The 18,097-nt window shown below is 41.1% G+C and overlaps 1 protein-coding gene across 1 annotated transcript in view; it reads right to left on the reverse strand.

Moving 5' to 3' along the window:
• The window catches only part of LOC124613553, a 64,953-nt gene extending 48,707 nt beyond the window's left edge, over positions 1-16,246 (reverse strand). The window contains exon 1 of the mRNA XM_047142267.1: positions 14,677-16,246. Coding sequence (XP_046998223.1) covers positions 14,677-16,246 — 1,570 coding nt within the window. The remainder of the gene's footprint in view (positions 1-14,676) is intronic.
• Positions 16,247-18,097: the final 1,851 nt, after the last annotated feature.

Here is an 18,097-nt window from a genome sequence, read left to right on the forward strand (position 1 = left end):
TAGCCTTGATGACGGCTTCCACTCTCGCAGGCATACGTTCAATCAGGTGCTGGAAAGTTTCTTCGAGAATGGCAGCCGATTCTTCATGGAGTGCTGCACCGAGAGAGGTATCGATGTCGGTCGGTGAGGCCTGGCACGAAGTCGGCGTTCGAAAACATCCCAAAGGTGTTCTATGGGATTCAGGTAAGGACTATGTGCAGGCCAGTCCATCACAGGGATGTTATCGTCGTGTAACAACTCCGCCACGAGCCGTGCATTATGAACAGGTGCTCGATCGTGTTGAAAGATGCAATCGCCATCCCCGAATTGCTCTGCAACTGTTCAATCGTCCAATGTTTACTCTCCTTACACCCAGCGAGGCGTCGTTTGGCATTTACCGGCGTGATGTGTGGCTTATGAGCAGCCGCTCGACCATGAAATCCAAGTTTTCGCACCTCCCGCCTAACTGTCAGTACTTGCAATGTATCTTGATGCAGTTTGGAGTTCCTGTGTGACGGTCTGGATAGAAGTCTGCCTATTACACATTACGACCATCTTCAACTGTCGGCAGCCTCTGTCAGTCAACAGACGAGGTCGCCCTGTATGCTTTTGTGCTGTACGTGTCCCTTCACGTTTCCTCTTCACTATCAGAACGGAAACAGTGGACCTAGCGATGTTTAGCAGTGTGGATATCTCGCGTACAGACGTAAAACACAAGTGACACCCGATCACCTGACCACGTTCGAAGTCCCTGAGTTCCGTAGAGCGCCCCATTCTGTTCCCTCACGATGTCTAATGACTACTGAGGTCGCTGATATGGAGTACCTGGCAGTAAGCGGTAGCACGATGCACCTAATATTAAAAACGTATGTTTTGGGGGGTGTCCGGATACTTTTGATGACATAGTGCATAATACAAAACAGTTGCGGCATGCTGCTTTACAAAACACTAAATACGCCCAAATCAATGTGGCGGCTGGCGCATCAAGTGAGATATAGTACCGGTACTGCGTAATAGTCTATGGTCCTAAACAGCAGTGGTATAATTCTGCCTTGAACGTACAGTAGTCTGCTCTACTACTAGCCTCAGAACGCAGTGACATGAACAGCCCCACCAGTCACCTATCTGAGACCCATAGCCGCGACGCTAATTTCTGGTTGATGGTGGATTGCTGGTCCGAGTGTATCTGTAGGCCACAGTACGCCCTCTACGTGAGCACAGATTGAAATTTCAATCTCTCTGTCTCTCTGTCTCTCTCTCTCTCTCTCTCTCTCTCACACACACACACACACACACACACACACACACACACACACACACAGACGCTTAACCGCAAGTGATATGTTGGTAAAGTTCTGTTGTTTTACTTTTCTCTCCATGGTTTTTTTGTGTTTTTGTTGAAGAAGTCTTTGCCTTCGACTGGGGTCTCCTACTTGTTACTCACGACCCTCACTTCTCAGTTTTAATGCAGGGGTGAGAGATTTTCTTAATCATACTTCGTTTCAAATATTTTATATTGTTGAAGAAAATGTTTATTGTGTTTACACCAAGGCGGCCATGAAGGATATATATTAGATTGTTTGTGTTTTTTGTGTTATTTCCTGCAAGTCCGTAATAAAAGGATACTCATTACAATTGCCAGAGTACATAATACCTCGGTTTAAATATGTTTTTCGTATTCTCTATCCTCTATCCTACCCTGCATAGGTAGAATCAGCTTAGCATAATTTGTACCAGTTGAAAGAAATAGGCGATTCCCGATGTAAACGACAACGCAGCTTGTGAACTGAATGGATAACCAATACAAGTCCAGATTGCAGTAAAGTCGTATTAAGCACATACAACAATCCATGGAGCAATCCAAATCGAAAACGTAGATCAGGAAGGTCCAAACTCTGCTACTCAATGCCACGTGAACAGAGGCTTTAGTGACTAGTGAGAGACTGCTAGTAATAGCTAAGCTGTCGTATTTAGCGGTAAACACTGGCAGTGCGGTGCCACATTGTAAGCTTTCCATGTATTTATCTATATGTAAAATACGGAACATTCTGTTTTAAAAAACGTTCTCCTCATGTAACGTTTTCAGATATCGTATTCAATGCTGAGAAAACTGCCTGTTAATTTGGCCTATGTTGCGCATTTGAACACTACATGAAACAAATGGCGACCCTGCCAGGATGGCAATTAGTCAAATTAGAAAGAGAAATAAAAACTATGAACTGAAGCAAAAAAATTTTGTTGTTGTTGTTGTTTTTTGATGAGGTTACCCAATGTATGTAAATGTACAGTGGTCGAAATACAGTAAATTTGTGATCCACAGTGTAGAAAAGTTGTATTAACAAGCAGGATAATGTTTGTGATTGTGTAAAAGCAGCTTGTGCATGATCTTGCTAGTGCGCGCGAAGTTTTTCATGGCGTTGTTGAGTTGGGTTGAAATTCTACAAACAGTGAACAGCGTTGATAATAATGTGTACATAGTCTAAGAAACTTTCTATGATATTTTGGAAACGTGTAAGCTCATATAACTTCATGTTGACGAGAGCGCAAGCTCGCGCAATTCGAGAAAGACAGAAGTTAGGTGGACGATCGGAGATGGCGGAAGAACGGAGAGTATCGCAGATAGGTCAAACTGAAGATCTTGACAGGATAGATATTGATGTGCAACAAAAGGTATTGAGTGCGAGTCACGGAACGGAACGAAGGGATAGTGCAGAGGGAATGATAGCAGTTTCACGATTAGTATCACAGTCTGAGAATCCACAAAAAAGAACAAATGACGGATCTGGTAGGTCAGAAGTAAAATCAGAGGATGAGCAACTTCGGTACGTTGAATCGAATATAGTAATTTCGAACCAAACGGGACAGTTTCCAACAGAAATAATGTGTGTAAGTGCGTCAGTACTGTGCACAGAAGTCGGTGAGACGCCACGTGAAAGACGTAAACGAAAAAAACTACATCAAATAGTGACAGGTGACAATGGCGAAGGGTCAGATAGTTTGTTCGCAATATTGAAGCAACTCAGTATCGTCGTAAAGCAGACAAATGCAGGGTTAGCAGACCTGAAAACTGAAACAGCGGATCTAAAGACCGAAATGGCGAACTGAAAAACAGCAACAGATGCAGGGTTATCAGCAACCAATGCTCCCTTAAATGGTCTCAAATTTGACACCTATGCTGGATTCGAAAAAGTCCGCGAAGATCAGCAAAAACTGCGTGAGCTTATGAAACGTCCCCTTTTGAACAATTATACAGGACTGTCCTTAAACTGACACACAATATTTTGTTAGCGCAACGCAATCTGACTTTCAAAATTCCCTACAAAAGAATGGCCCTGACTAACATTAAACTATACGTTTCACAAATCACTTACCTCACAAAAATCTTCGCTGCTCAAGCTACTGCAATACAGCTAGCGCCACTACTGCCAGCTAAATGAAAGATTCAAACTATGGAAGGCACTAACTACTGATAGGGATAGTTAGCAAATGAAAGATATTAATAGAGAACAAACAATGTATTTACCTTGATATCATCATATATAAATATAGCAGTTCATGACAAATTTCAAAACTCCGCCATCTCTCTCCCCACATCCACCACTGCTGGCGGCTCACCTCCAACTGCGCAACGCTACGCGCTGTTCACAGCCAGCTGCCTAACACTACAATGGCGAGTATTACAACAATGCAAAGCAGCCACAGACTGCACACAGCACAGCCAGTGATTTTCATACAGAGGTGGCGTTACCAATAAAAAAACCTAAACAGCCTACTTACATAGCCCCCATGCTCCCCACAAAAATTTTTACAAATTGGATTGGGCAGTGGCCAATACAGATTTGAAAAAAAAATTTCATAATTACAATAACAAAGAAATCAAATGCATACACTTATTGATACAATGTTGGTCAAAAGCTAAAAATTTCTCACAGTCCATAAAGACAGTCCTGATTCATCACAGTAAAATTGCAGTGTTTTCCTCAAAGTCTGAGCAGTAAAAGAAAATGCACACAGAAGTAGTGGATTTCCATGCAGTCTTGAAGAAGTAGTGTTGTCCTTCCAACGGAAAGACAGTGCTGACTCTTGACATGCTGACAGGTAATGAGCCACAACAGAGCAAACCCACAGCAGAGTTCATTCGACGTTTTGAAGAATATTGTAGGTAGGTCATCACAGAGCAGACCCACTGTAGTCCTGGTAGAGACGGCCAGCAGCCATCTGTTGCAAATGTGCAGGTGCACAATCACCATCGAAGAGTCTTGCGGACAATATAGCAAGTCCATAAACAACCACTTGTGCGCTCACAAAGTTTTTGGAATTGTCCTTAGAACCAGCAATGCTGTTATCCAGTCCCTTGCTGAATTATTAACACACGTGCAAACACTAACAGTCTCTACTTCTCACATATTGTCCATATACTATGACCAACAGAAACGTGTGCAGTGAAATGTAACTAACAAGTTAATAATATCATGAACTGGTGACTATTACAATTTTATAACATAAGAATACAATAACAAAGGTACAAAATACATCATTAAAAACATAACAATACAGATAACATTTGTAGTACAGGCTTTACAAAAGAATCGAACTAACATATACATCAGTGGAATTATGACATGAGTACATACATAAAAGATCACAATAACTTTTGAAACATCAACTTCACACATGAGCATTAAACAGAATAAATAATGTGTAAGCATATTTATAAGGTAAATAACATATTATTAATGCCAATTATATTTGAGGATAACAGTATTCCTCATCATAGTGAATGTAGCTTAATATTAAAAGAAGAAAAAATTCTATGAAACTACACAGAGACAGTAAGAAAACAAATACACAAGGGTACACAAACATATAGTGGGATAACACCAATAGGAAAGGACAGGGTTCGTTTTCAGTGTAACATGTGGTACTGCAGTCCAACCCAAAACTTCATATATCTTTCCTCTTATTTCATCCTTTGTTTCCACTAAAAAAATTCTATCTAAGCATGCTTTCTGTATTTATATGTTCACACATTTCTTACCTCAACATTTATTTCCAAGAAAATCCTACCTAAACCTGTTTTCTGTTCTTTTTTTCGTATAACTTCTGAATGCATTTCTTCCTATTCATCACAACTCATTCTCTTAGAGGCTACCCCCTCTTAAGCTAACTTAAATCTACTGAGCTCAGATGCTAAACTAAGGGACGAGGCAATGCAGCAGCACAAAATAAGTAACACAAACAGCAATGACCAAAAAATTGGAAAATTGCAAAGCAAGCTACAGTAAATCTAAATTACCAGAAAAAATGCAACATTACAACTAATATGAGCCAATGTGCAGCAACAAAACAATAAATCTGGCTTAGCAGAGTAACACAAATTAAAGTTCAGTAGCACTATGCCTGGCAAACAGCAGCTTATATCTAAACATGACATAGCTCAAGCAGAAAAAATAGTACACTAAAGATAACAATGCAGATAAGGGAAATGTATAATCACATCTTAATGTCTAAGTAATTAAAGTGGTGCACCACAACAACTTATTGTAAAAGAAATATTACCAAGTACTTGAAAAGAAAATTATGTGTCCAGTTACTGTTACTAGTCCCTTCTTATTGTTCTTTCCTTCCCAAGTGCTCCTTTTTTTAAAGAGTATGGATTACAAAATTATCATTTAATAGATCTGTTGACAGAAAGTGTTCACATTAGCAAATGTATCTAAGTTTATTTTATAAAACTAATGCTGTAACACAGCTGGAAAACAGGTATCAAATGAAATAAGCAATTACGCAAACCAAAGCATAAAAATATCATTCAATAGTCATGTGACATTTCATAAGCTAGTAGAAATTCTCTCAACTCTCGTAGAAAGACGCTTGTCAGGTGTGCAGATGTATCTTTCCAAGTAATGAGCGTGTCGTTTATGCGATGCTTTCTCTAAAGGAATGTCAGTGGCGAGGATAATGGCCTCTTTTTTTCTCCCTATGCCTCCGAAAGGCACTCACTAATGACTTCTTCCCAGGCGTGTGACACAGCTGGGTGCCCACGATGCATTACGTGCAGGTGGTCACTTAACTTTCTTACGGAAATATTTACGACAGCAGTTTCCGCTACAGTGACAGTCTCACATAAAATATTTCACAGGTCAAGAATTAGCGTTGCAAATCTGTAGAAACAAAATGCTATTGATATAACAGTGTCCAAAAAAATTTTCGTCTGCATTGTAATACATTCACGCATATACACACACATTTCATAACTCTTAAAGTACGTTTCTTGGTTTCCAACATCCTTTTCATAAATCAGAGTCCGTAAACACTACTCATTATTCCTTACCTCATTATACATATACATATTCGTCGACACTTCTTCAATATTTCATTATGAGAAATACGTAGCATAATAAACATTCCTCAACAACATAATACACATCGTCGTCGTAATAATAACATCATAACACTTCAGTCAAATCTCAAAAACGTCGTAGCTTTCTGCAATAATTTCAAAACCTAAAAAAAATTCTCTGCTCATTTCAATAGTGTCATCTACCTCAAACGTACTTTAAAATCATGCTCCCTTACCAAATACATCATTCAAAGCTCTCATAGTATCACAATGATTCCGAAAAAATATGAACAGTTTACAAAGTACAGACAAAATACAGTTTCATAAGTGTGAAGTTACCCAACTGTGTATTGCGTAAACATGTGTCACTGATGTAGTAAAAAAATGTTTATCTCTCAGTTAAATGATCAGATAGCTGTGTAATTTATGTTTTAGAGAAATATGGTACCGATGTATAAAGTTGTATAAGCAAATACCATATTAGCTAGGGTTCCTTGTGCTTGCCAAACACATGGTACACAAAGTAAGCATGTACCCCCCTGAGGATTAATGTAATTATACCCTCAGGTGTTACAGATTACAGCAATGGAATGAAATGTATCACAGAAAACTTTCTTTGTAATTCAAAAATCTTTAAAAATAAATGTTTTAAGTACAAAATTAATCACTCAAATACGTGTACTGTAGCGCTAAATGTGCGTCTTGTTGCAACATAATCTGTGTGGAAGTGTCGTAGTTATCGTCCTCCGAAAGCTAAGTTCTGCAGAAGTCAATGTACTTACCTCATAATACACAAAAGTGAAATGCTTTGCGTATAAATGTCTTAGTTATTACGCTTATTGCCGTGATGAGGAAAGTACTGTGCTGTAACGTATTGTTGTGCTACGGAAAAGGCAGTCTCATTGTAGCTATACCACAAAAGTTACTACTAAAACCTGTTTTACTTTCAAGAATAAAACAGAAAACTGTGCAGATATAAAACAGAAACACTGCAAAAGCAACATTGTAAATTGTCACTCATTAGTAGCGTCGTGATAAAATCGTGTAGCTGTCACATAAACTAACCTCTGTGTCATCTGGTATCTCTCAGAAAGCACTTTAAATTCAGAATGTATTTTCAAATAAACCAAAATGTTGCATTAAAATCTCATTAGCAGTACTGGTAAATGTTCTAAGTATGTGAGCCTTATAGTCGTTACGTAATCGTGCAACAAACAAGCAAGAATGTACAAATACAACACTTTGTCGTCTGTTCACTATAACAATGCATTCGTAATTTCTGTTTAAAAATGTTCCCTAGGTTCTAGACTGGATATTTAACTTCAAACATTGTTGCATGTTAACAGTTTCTTAAGTCTGACAAAGCATACTAGAAATGTGAAGTGAAAAGTTTTATGGCAAAGACAAAGTTAAAAAGCAGATTATCTCTCAATAAATGGTTTTACATGTGAAATGTGGTGTAAACCTTTACTCTTCCTAGTACACAGCGTTTCAACTTCAACGCAATTATCATGCGGTATACGTCGTTAAACAATACTGGAATTTTTCTTAAGGTTAGCGTCTATGTTATTTTTCTCTGAGCCAGCCGGCGCAAGCGGCTGCCTGCGGTGCGAGTCATTGTCTGTTCCTTTGTTGGCGCGCGTCGTTATTGGGATTTGGAGACCTAACTTCTACAAATTCACCGTGACGAGATGGCCCTGCTCTGTTTGAATCCCGCCAGTTCTGATGCAATTCAGGTCTGTCGTTACGATCATATCGTCTGTCGTCATGTCGGTAGATTCCATAGTTTCTTTCTTGTCAGTTAAGTGGTGGAGAATTTCTCCCTGAATCGTAACTGCGCGCTGGACCATTGCGTCTAAAGTTATTCTGTCTCCCTTGATAATAATTGTTTTGGTTCCCATATTGTCTGTTTCTCTGATTGTCTCTGTGATAGTCACTACCGCGGAGAGGTGATCTTTCCCTGTAATTATTACTACTCTGCCAACGGTTGTAATACGGGTGGTGTCTGTTTCGGTCACGATTTGTGTTGTGAGAATAGCCTTGTCGCGTCCAGTTATTATTTCTTTCATCGCGGAATTGCGACTGATGTGATCTGTAATTGTGGTGCTCCTGCGTTCCGCGATTGTCAGTGTCACTTTCCAGTTCTTGTAACAGTCCCTGAAAAGCTTCAATGTCGTCTTTGCAATGTCCTGCCAAAATAATATGTCGTAAATGTTCAGGTAATTTGATTAAGCAAATGCGGATGAGTTCTGAGGGGCTGTATGGGTTTGACAGGTACTGATTCTTGTGCAACATGTCTTCAAAATATTTCACAAGACTGGAGAATTCAGATTGTTCGAAATGTTTCATCATTATGATGCCATGTTTTACACGGTCTTGTGTAGCTTGAGACCAATATGCTGAGAGGAAGGCATGGTAAAATTCTCCTTCACTGTGGCAATCGTGAATTACCGATCGCATTCTTACAGCTGGTTCATTCTCTAAGTAGCCACACATATATTCTAATCTGTGCTCCAATGACCAGTTGGGAGGAAAACAATGAGAAAATTGATGGAGCCATGCTTGTGGATGAATGTCGTTGCCAGAATTCTTAAATGTTTTGAATTTACGTGTAGTAATGAACAGCTTATAGTCAAAATCGTCATGTCGGCGAGTCGCATATCGGTCATTGTTAGGTCGTGTCGGCCGTTCCATCTCAAAATTCGGTGCACATTGCCAATTTCTTTCATAATTTCCGAAATGCCCTGTGTTATTATTTTGCGGCTTTTCCGTGTTTCTAAGTCCCTCTTCCCGTGTTGGAGCGCGAGTGTCCTCTGAAATACGTAATTCTTGTATTACCTGTGTCAACTGATCTTGTACTTCCCGGATTTCTCTTTGGTGTTGTGTATTAATTTGATTCTGATTTTGTTTGAATTTTCTTATTTGTTCATACTCTTCTGTGTCAGTGAAGGCTACGGGTCTTGTGTCATTCAGATCATCATCTACCTTTGTAGATAAGTTAGTGACCTGATCCGAAAGTTCGGCTACTTTCTCCGATAGTGAACACATTTCCTCAGTGTGTTTTTCTGAACCAAGTTTCAGAGTGTCCATTTGTGCTGAAATCGAATCTACTGTGTCCTTTAAGTTTTCCTGAGTTTTTGCAAGTTGCGTAACCGAATCGGTAGATGCAACTGAGTCAATTTTAGTCCACAAGGTCTCATGATTTTCATGAACAATGGTTTGCAGTTCTTTTATGGCTGCTTCGTGATTCTGTAATGCATTTTCATGCCGCGAAAAAATAGGTTGAAAATGCTCACAAATTTGTGTTTTTACGTCATTACAGACTTTTTGACATTTCGATTCAATGTTATGTAACTCAGTAGTTAAATCTTCACGTGTTTGTTCAAGTGTGGTGTCTAACTTTTGAAGATTTTGTTCCATTGTGTCTAACTGTTGCTGTGTTTGTCTCTGGTGTTGTTCCATTGTGTCTAACTTTTGAAGCTTTTGCTGTGTTTGTCCCATTTGCTGTATTAATTGTAATAACAATGCACTGGTGTCTGGAACATGTTCCTCAGTGCTTTTCGGCAGTGAATTTGCACCGGAAACATTCACATTTTGACAAGCAGAAAATGTGTCTTGCCTTATTTGAGAAAACGGTGAGGATCCAAAACCTGAGTCTACAGTATTTGCAAAATTGTGTCCTGTCATTCCCGATTCCTGAGGCGAGCTGTTGCCGACCGATCGATCGATAATGCGTCCCTCTTCACTAATTGTTTCACTGTCCACGCCATTGTTTGCCGCCCGCTCCATTTCCCTATGCACAGTTACCAAATTACTACTTTCAATGTCTGTTAATTCATTACTCTGCGGCGCTAACACACTGCTTTCGTCTTCACTGTCATTTCTCAGTTTACTTTGGAGCCTAGTATTACGTTTTTCACACGCCATTATTGTCACAATATTTCACACGACAACACAGAAAAGCACAATTTGAAGAGCAAAAATAAGAGAACACATTAACATAACACTGAAAAAATATCTAGTTAATTGCACGCGCTGCTGAGAAATACTTGGTGTAAAACTGCATGCATGCTACAACTGTTTTACTGTACCACAATGAAAGACTGCAACTACAAAGGAGATTCTCTCTACAATTACCCGCTAGCAATAAACAAAGGCTACACTAATTACACAAACTACAAGAAAAAAAATCAGAAGACTCCAGTGAGGTATCCTAGGCCAAGGGTCGACATATGAAACGTCCCCTTTTGAACAATTATACAGGACTGTCCTTAAACTGACACACAATATTTTGTTAGCGCAACGCAATCTGACTTTCAAAATTTCCTACAAAAGAATGGCCCTGACTAACATTAAACTATACCTTTCACAAATCACTTACCTCACAAAAATCTTCGCTGCTCAAGCTACTGCAATACAGCGAGCGCCACTACTGCCAGCTAAATGAAAGATTCAAACTATGGAAGGCACTAACTACTGATAGGGATAGTTAGCAAATGAAAGATATTAATAGAGAACAAACAATGTATTTACCTTGATATCATCATATATAAATATAGCAGTTCATGACAAATTTCAAAACTCCGCCATCTCTCTCCCCACATCCACCACTGCTGGCGGCTCACCTCCAACTGCGCAACGCTACGCGCTGTTCACAGCCAGCTGCCTAACACTACAATGGCGAGTATTACAACAATGCAAAGCAGCCACAGACTGCACACAGCACAGCCAGTGATTTTCATACAGAGGTGGCGTTACCAATAAAAAAACCTAAACAGCCTACTTACAAGCTTATACATTCGTTAATGGCTGACCAGAAAACGATGCGTTCTGACGTTGACCAGGAGCAGGATGCAGCGTCTAATGGTAATCAAAGAGTGGATGAATTAGCGCATGAGACGTCTAGTAAGGCGCAACAAATCGTGGAAAAGCTCAATGTCAGAAAACGTGTCACGCGAGCCGCATTAAAAAGATTCGACACATGCATTGAAAACATAGTCTCGATAAATCATAAACAGTATGAACACCTTCGCACAGAATTGAAACAGTGTATGAAGAATCGTACAGCAGTAGCGAGGCAACAGAATCAGTGGTATCATCCGACATAGTGATGGACAGAAATCCAGAAGTAAACAAGTCAGTTGTGCAATCTTCCGCCGGCCGAAGTGGCCGTGCGGTTAAAGGCGCTGCAGTCTGGAACCGCAAGACCGCTACGGTCGTAGGTTCGAATCCTGCCTCGGGCATGGATGTTTGTGATGTCCTTAGGTTAGTTAGGTTTAACTAGTTCTAAGTTCTAGGGGGCTAATGACCTCAGCAGTTGAGTCCCATAGTGCTCAGAGCCATTTGAACCATTTTTTTGCAATCTTCCGTAGCAGTAGCGGAAACACAAACACGCCATGAAATTCCAGTCGTATATCCACAAGAGGTTGCGTCAATGATTACCGTAACGAAACAGAAGCAAACAGGACAAGAACAGTTAACACAGGTGAGCGAAGCAGCTAATGTGCGGTCACAGCTGACAATGGAGCGAGAAACGGTAAACGCACGCAGTCCTACCAGCCGATTCTCCGAACGTACGCGAGTGACGCGAGAACAGAGCAAGTTACTGTAACACATGTACCAATTCGGCAATTTCCAAGTTACAGTGCAACAGGTTACAACTGCAAGTCAATATGAATCAAATAGGAAGGCAAAACACTGAACCATTAACGGAAAATGTAAAAACAACAGATTATAAACCGCAAGTCAATATGAATCAAATAGGAAGGCAAAACACTGAACCAGTAACGGGAAATGTAAACGAATCTTTCAGTCCGATACACGAGGAAAGGTACGGTTTAGATAATTGCACACCACACCGTAGATACGATGCTAGAAATAGCTAAGTTGTCGGATTTAGCGGTAAACACTCGCAGTGCAGTGCCACATCGTAAGCTTTCTATGTATTTATCTATATGTGAAATACGGAAATACCCAAATAAGGCAGAACGAATACCAGAAAACATGACACAGTTGAAGGGAACGGGTAATTTTGTGAAAACACAAACTCCGTATGGTGGAAGAGAAAAATTTGACAATGATCACTTTTTGACAGTCAGAAAATTCCAACATCACAAAGAAAGCAGGAACGGCTTACATCCACGCACGTTTATAAATCCATTCCAGATCGGGTTACCAGAGCATTGGCCACTTAGACGTAAACTTGACTTCATTTGTGGGCATATGGACGGTGCAATAGCGGAAACCATGTAAAGAGTAACTGCAAACTATCAATCGCATGAGCAATTTAAATCCGCATTCTTGAAGCGACACTGGTCCACAGAAACACAAAATAGAATAAAGTATGAGTTGTTACAGAAAGAGTCATTCGAAAATTCAGGAGAAAAGAAACCAGTTAGATTTTTCGAAGAAATGACAAAAAAGAATCAGTGTTTGGATATGGTAATGGGGAACTGATACGAATGTGCACAATGAAGATACCTTTACGTTATCAGCATCAATTGGTTGGTAGGACAGGAGATAATATAAAAGCATTTAAAGGGGTGTTAAGAGAACTTGAATTCATTTTTAGTGAAGATGACGCAACTAGGTTTAGGGGGAGATCAAATACAAATACCAGCGTACTGGGATGCAATTGATTGGGAATCGAGCGATGATGAGAAACAGGAATTATTAATGGTGAATGTAGACAGTAATACAAAAACTGCTGAAGACAAAATTGTAAAAGATATAGCTCAGTTATACGAATAATGGCATCCGTCCATCCTTGAGGGATGATGGTGTAGCATGCTTGGTTCAGAGTCTGCAGCGTCTGCTGTGGCTAAAAAGTCCCACTCGAGAGTGGCAGTCCCTACTGCAGTTTGGACATGTGAAATTTGAGGGACTTCGAACAGAAGCCGCTCTGTCTCTTCGCTTTGTCCACTTTCTGATTTGTTCCTGTGTGCGTTCGTCCTCTGAGAGCTTGACGCCGTTGCGCACAGTTACTCGCCACTTGACACGGTCATCTGCAATGCTTTCCCAGCGACTTGGATTGATTCTGGTCTTGGTCAGGTCTCTCTTGCAGACATCCTTGAAACGAAGATGCGGTCGTCCCACTGGCCTCACACCTTCCTGAAGTTCGCCGTACAGCAGCTGTTTCGGTATCCGCTCAGGATCCATGCGCCTGACATGTCCCAACCATCTTAGACGTCGATGGCTCAGAAGTGCAAAGATGCTGGTTGTGCTTGCACGATGAAAGACTTCGGTGTTGGGTACTCTATATCTCCAAGAGATCTGAAGGATCTTCCGGAGACAGTGGAGATGGAAGCTGTTGAGTCGAGATTCATGCCTAGAAAGAGTTGTCCATGTCTCACAGCTATAGAGAAGGGTGCTTATAACACAAGCGTTGCAGACTTTTAATTTAGTTTTTGTGGTAAGCAGTCCGTTGTTCCATACTCTGTTTTTCAATCTAGCCATGACAGATGATGCCTTTGCGATTCTGTTAGTAATTTCAGTGTCCATGGACAAGTTGCTACATATTGTGGATCCCAAGTAGGTAAAGTCATCAACTATCTGGAGAGGATTGCCATCAGTGCTAATGGATGGAAGGTTGGTAGTGCTCTGCGCCATGATCTTAGTCTTTTGAAGGCTGACGAGTAGACCAAACTTTTCACAGGCATTTGATAATTTGTTGATTATATACTGCAGCTCATCTTCTGTGTTCGCTACTAGAGCTGCATCGTCCGCATATAACTCACGGATAACGACTGTATTTACTTTGGTCTTGGCCTTGAGGCGAGCAATATTGAAAAGATTTCCATCAGACCTCGTATGTGGATACACTCCCTCCTCCCAGTCTTCAAAGGCAAATCTGAGCAGAAGGGAAAAGAAAATCCCAAACAATGTAGGAGCTAACACACACCCCTGTTTCACACCGCTATTAACAGGGAATGCTTCTGATGTTTTACCGTTGAAGTAAATTGTTGCTTGTGTTTTCTCATGGAAAGAGACAATTATCTGCAGTAGTTTAGGTGGGCATCCAATCTTCTGCAACAGTTTGAAAAGCCCATTTCTGCTAACTAAATCAAATGCTTTAACAAGGTCAATGAAAGCAATATAAAGTGGCCTCTGCTGCTCACGACATTTCACTTGTAGCTGTCTTAAGGAGAAGATCATATCTACGGTTGATCGGCCGGGCCTGAAGCCACACTGAGATTCTGGGTAGATTCTGGAAGCTAAGATCTGTAATCGCATTAGGATGACTCTTGCATAAGCTTTCCCGGCTACACTTAGTAATGAAATGCCTCGGTAATTGTTACAGTCACTTCTGTTCCCTTTATGTTTATATAGAGTAACAATCCTCGAATTCCGCATACTCATCGGGACATAACCTTCTTCCCAGCTGGTTGTGATAAGTGAATATAAATGTTTGAGAAGAACAGACTTGTTATACTTAATAACCTCTGCAGGGATCCCATCTTCACCTGGGGCCTTTCCGTTAGCAAGAGAATCTATTTCTCTACTAAGTTCTTCCATAGTAGGCATTGCATCTAGTTCTTCCATAACTGGCATTTGTTTGATGGCGTCACATGCATCCTTGCTAACTTCATTCTCGACTGCATACAACTCGAGGTAGTGTTCAACCCAGCGTTCCATTTGCTTGCCTTCATCAGTAATGACTTCACCCGTCTTGGACTTCAGAGGAGCTGTTTTCCTGACAGTTGGTCCAATTGCTTTCTTAATACCATCGTACATTGCCTTAGCATTCCCAGAGTCGGCCGCTTTCTGTATACCTGCACATAAATTCAGCCAGTAGTTATTTGCGCATCTCCTTGATGTTTGCTGTGCCCTGTTCTTTGCTTTTCGTAGGTCATCTCGAGTTCTTTCATTTGGGTTTCTTTTGTAAGCAAGCAGGGCTTTCCGTTTAGCCTCAGTAACTGGTTCCATTTCTTCCAAATTTTGCTCGTACCAGTCCTTATTTCTTTTTCCTTTTATTCCATAGGCCAATACTGCTGAGTTGTAGATTGCACCCGAGAGTTTTGCCCATTTTTTATCAACATTCCTTTCTGCTTGCACGTTTCCTGGGAAAGCACTTTCAAAATTACTGGCAAAATCCTGCTTTCGTTGTGTGTCATGAACATGATCTGTGTTGATACGGGGATGACCTCTCGGTTTAGCGTGGTGACATTTCTTAGGAGTGAGCCTCAATGTGCACGCCACTAGGGCGTGGTCTGTGTTGCAATCAGCACTATGATAACTTCGTGTCAGTAGCACATTTTTGAGACCAGTACGCCTAGCTATGACTAAGTCAAGTTGATGCCAGTGATGAGAGCGCGGGTGTCTCCAAGACACCTTGTGCTGATCCTTAAGCTGGAAATATGTGTTTGTGATACAGAGTCCATAAAAGCAGCAAACTTCAAGCAGTCTCTGGCCGTTTTCATTCATTTTTCCCACCCCATGATGTCCCAGGCAATTCGGCCATATGTCGTTATCTGATCCAACTCTAGCATTAAAGTCCCCTAGAATATACAGTGTCTCGGTGCTAGGTACCTTGGCTATTCTGTCACTGAGTAAATCATAAAACAGATCCTTCTCTTCCATGCTGGATGATAAGGTAGGAGCGTACACATTTAGGATGTTGACAGTGCCACTTGAAGAGCATATTTTCAAATCAATAATTCGCTCTGTTCCACCGGATGGTGGCACAGTACAGTCCAGGAGGGCGTTTTTAACAGCAAATCCTACGCCATGAAGTCTTGGCTCGTCTTGAGACCTCCCCTGCCAGAAGAATGTGTAATTATCCTCCCTGATAGAGCCCGCATCTGGAAGCCACGTCTCCTGCAGTCCCGCGATGTCAACATTCAAACGATGGAGCTCTCTGTCAATTACGGCAGTCTTACGGATGAAATCAACCTCTTGGGCATCGTCAATGCACCTTGGACACATGGTCCTAACATTCCAGGTGGCAATACGAAATAGTGATTTCTTTATTATTTCATTTTTGTTGTTGGTAGGTGTACTATATCAACCCGCTTGTCGAAGATTACTTCTAAGCTTCACACACCCCGTGAAGCAGGCGGATAGTGGCGGGACAGCACCTTATTGGCTGGGGGCTGCCCAGCTTGAGGCGGGCGGTAGCTGTCCAATGAGATGCAATGATCTCTCCCACCGTCGGAAGTGGCCCCTGGCACTCGAGTCTTACGCCAATCAGACAGAGCTTATAACCGGTAACTGCCTCTTCCCGTGTTGTGCCGAAGTCCTTGGACGCCGCTGAAGTGTCCTCTCCAGGATGCTACAAGCCTGAGCAATAAATATGAAGACACGTGAGTTGCCCAATCATCACGGTCTCCCTCTCGACCTAAATGATATAATCCAGAAGAAAGGCAAGCCAATACGTCTGGTATCACTTCGGTTGCAGGAGCTGCCGAAAGGGGACGTAGTACGCCTTCCAACCGCCTTTGGGGGCCCACTCCAAATTTTCTTTCAGGGTTTTCTCCCTTAGCCTTCATCCCTCCCGAGACCAACCACAAGGCAGTGGTGTGTTAAGGTAATTAGAGAAAGAGAAGGAATGGTAACTGAGGAGAGGGTAGGGAATAGTATATATAGGATATAGGATATAAGACGGGTCGTTGTGAGGCACACTTTGTCTGGTTCCTCTGCTGAGACCTGCCCGGCTAGGTTGGACCTGCCACTAGCTACGCTACTGCCGATATAGCTCTCAGCTTCCTTGGAGCACACAAACTCTCCCGCCCACACGGACAGTGCTACGATAAGGCGGTGCCTCATGGGAGAGAAGTTATACGAAACTGAAAGAGAAATAGCATGCCAAGAGGGTAATGTACGAGGGTCACTCCAAAAGAAATGCACACTATTTTTGCAAAATACAGTTTTCAATCTGCATGTGTGAAAGTTTTACAGTGTGTGGATATATCCTTCCCGCTTGTTGTCAAACTTAGTTCAACCTGTTCCCATGAGTGGCGCCATCACAGCATGTCTTCAAGATGGCTGCTACACTCGACTAGAGATGGGCAAAACTGTTCTTTTCAGAGATCGGATCAGAACTGTTCACTCCCTGAAATGAACTAGCTCTTTTTCGTGACTCACCACTCATTCACAATAGAAAATAAATGGAAGGCACATTGCCCTTTAAACTTGGTTTATTCCAGTACTATACCTGTATTTTGATCTTATTTGATCCTATTTTGAAGTAACACAGATAATGAGTAAGAATTTTGTATTGTTTACTGAAATTTCCACGATATGATAAAGTTTTTGATTATTGATTTATTTTGCACTATCGTGGTTTTTTGGGCGATCAGAAAATGTTGTAACTTGAGATTTACATTAACAGTATATTTGGCTATAATGTATTAAAATTTCATTAACCTCGTACAAATACATTGCAAGCCATATATTATTAAAGTAAACGTTTCCTTCCGAAGACGCCTAAAATCGCAAAAGCCCGCATCTCGTGGTCGTGCGGTAGCATTCTCGCTTCCCACGCCCGGGTTCCTGGGTTTGATTCCCGGCGGGGTCAGGGATTTTCCCTGCCTCGTGATGGCTGGGTGTTGTGTGATGTCCTTAGGTTAGTTAGGTTTAAGTAGTTCTAAGTTCTAGGGGACTGATGACCATAGATGTTAAGTCCCTTAGTGCTCAGAGCCATTTGAACCATTTTGAAAATCGCAAAATCCGTACCAGAATAAGAAAAATATATATATAAATTTGATTGTAAGACTAAAGTGCTGCATATAGCCTTACGCAGAATAAAACAAGGAAAATATTGATGTACCACATTTT

Source organism: Schistocerca americana, chromosome 4 (assembly GCF_021461395.2).
Source record: "Schistocerca americana isolate TAMUIC-IGC-003095 chromosome 4, iqSchAmer2.1, whole genome shotgun sequence".
Lineage (NCBI taxonomy): Eukaryota > Metazoa > Arthropoda > Insecta > Orthoptera > Acrididae > Schistocerca > Schistocerca americana.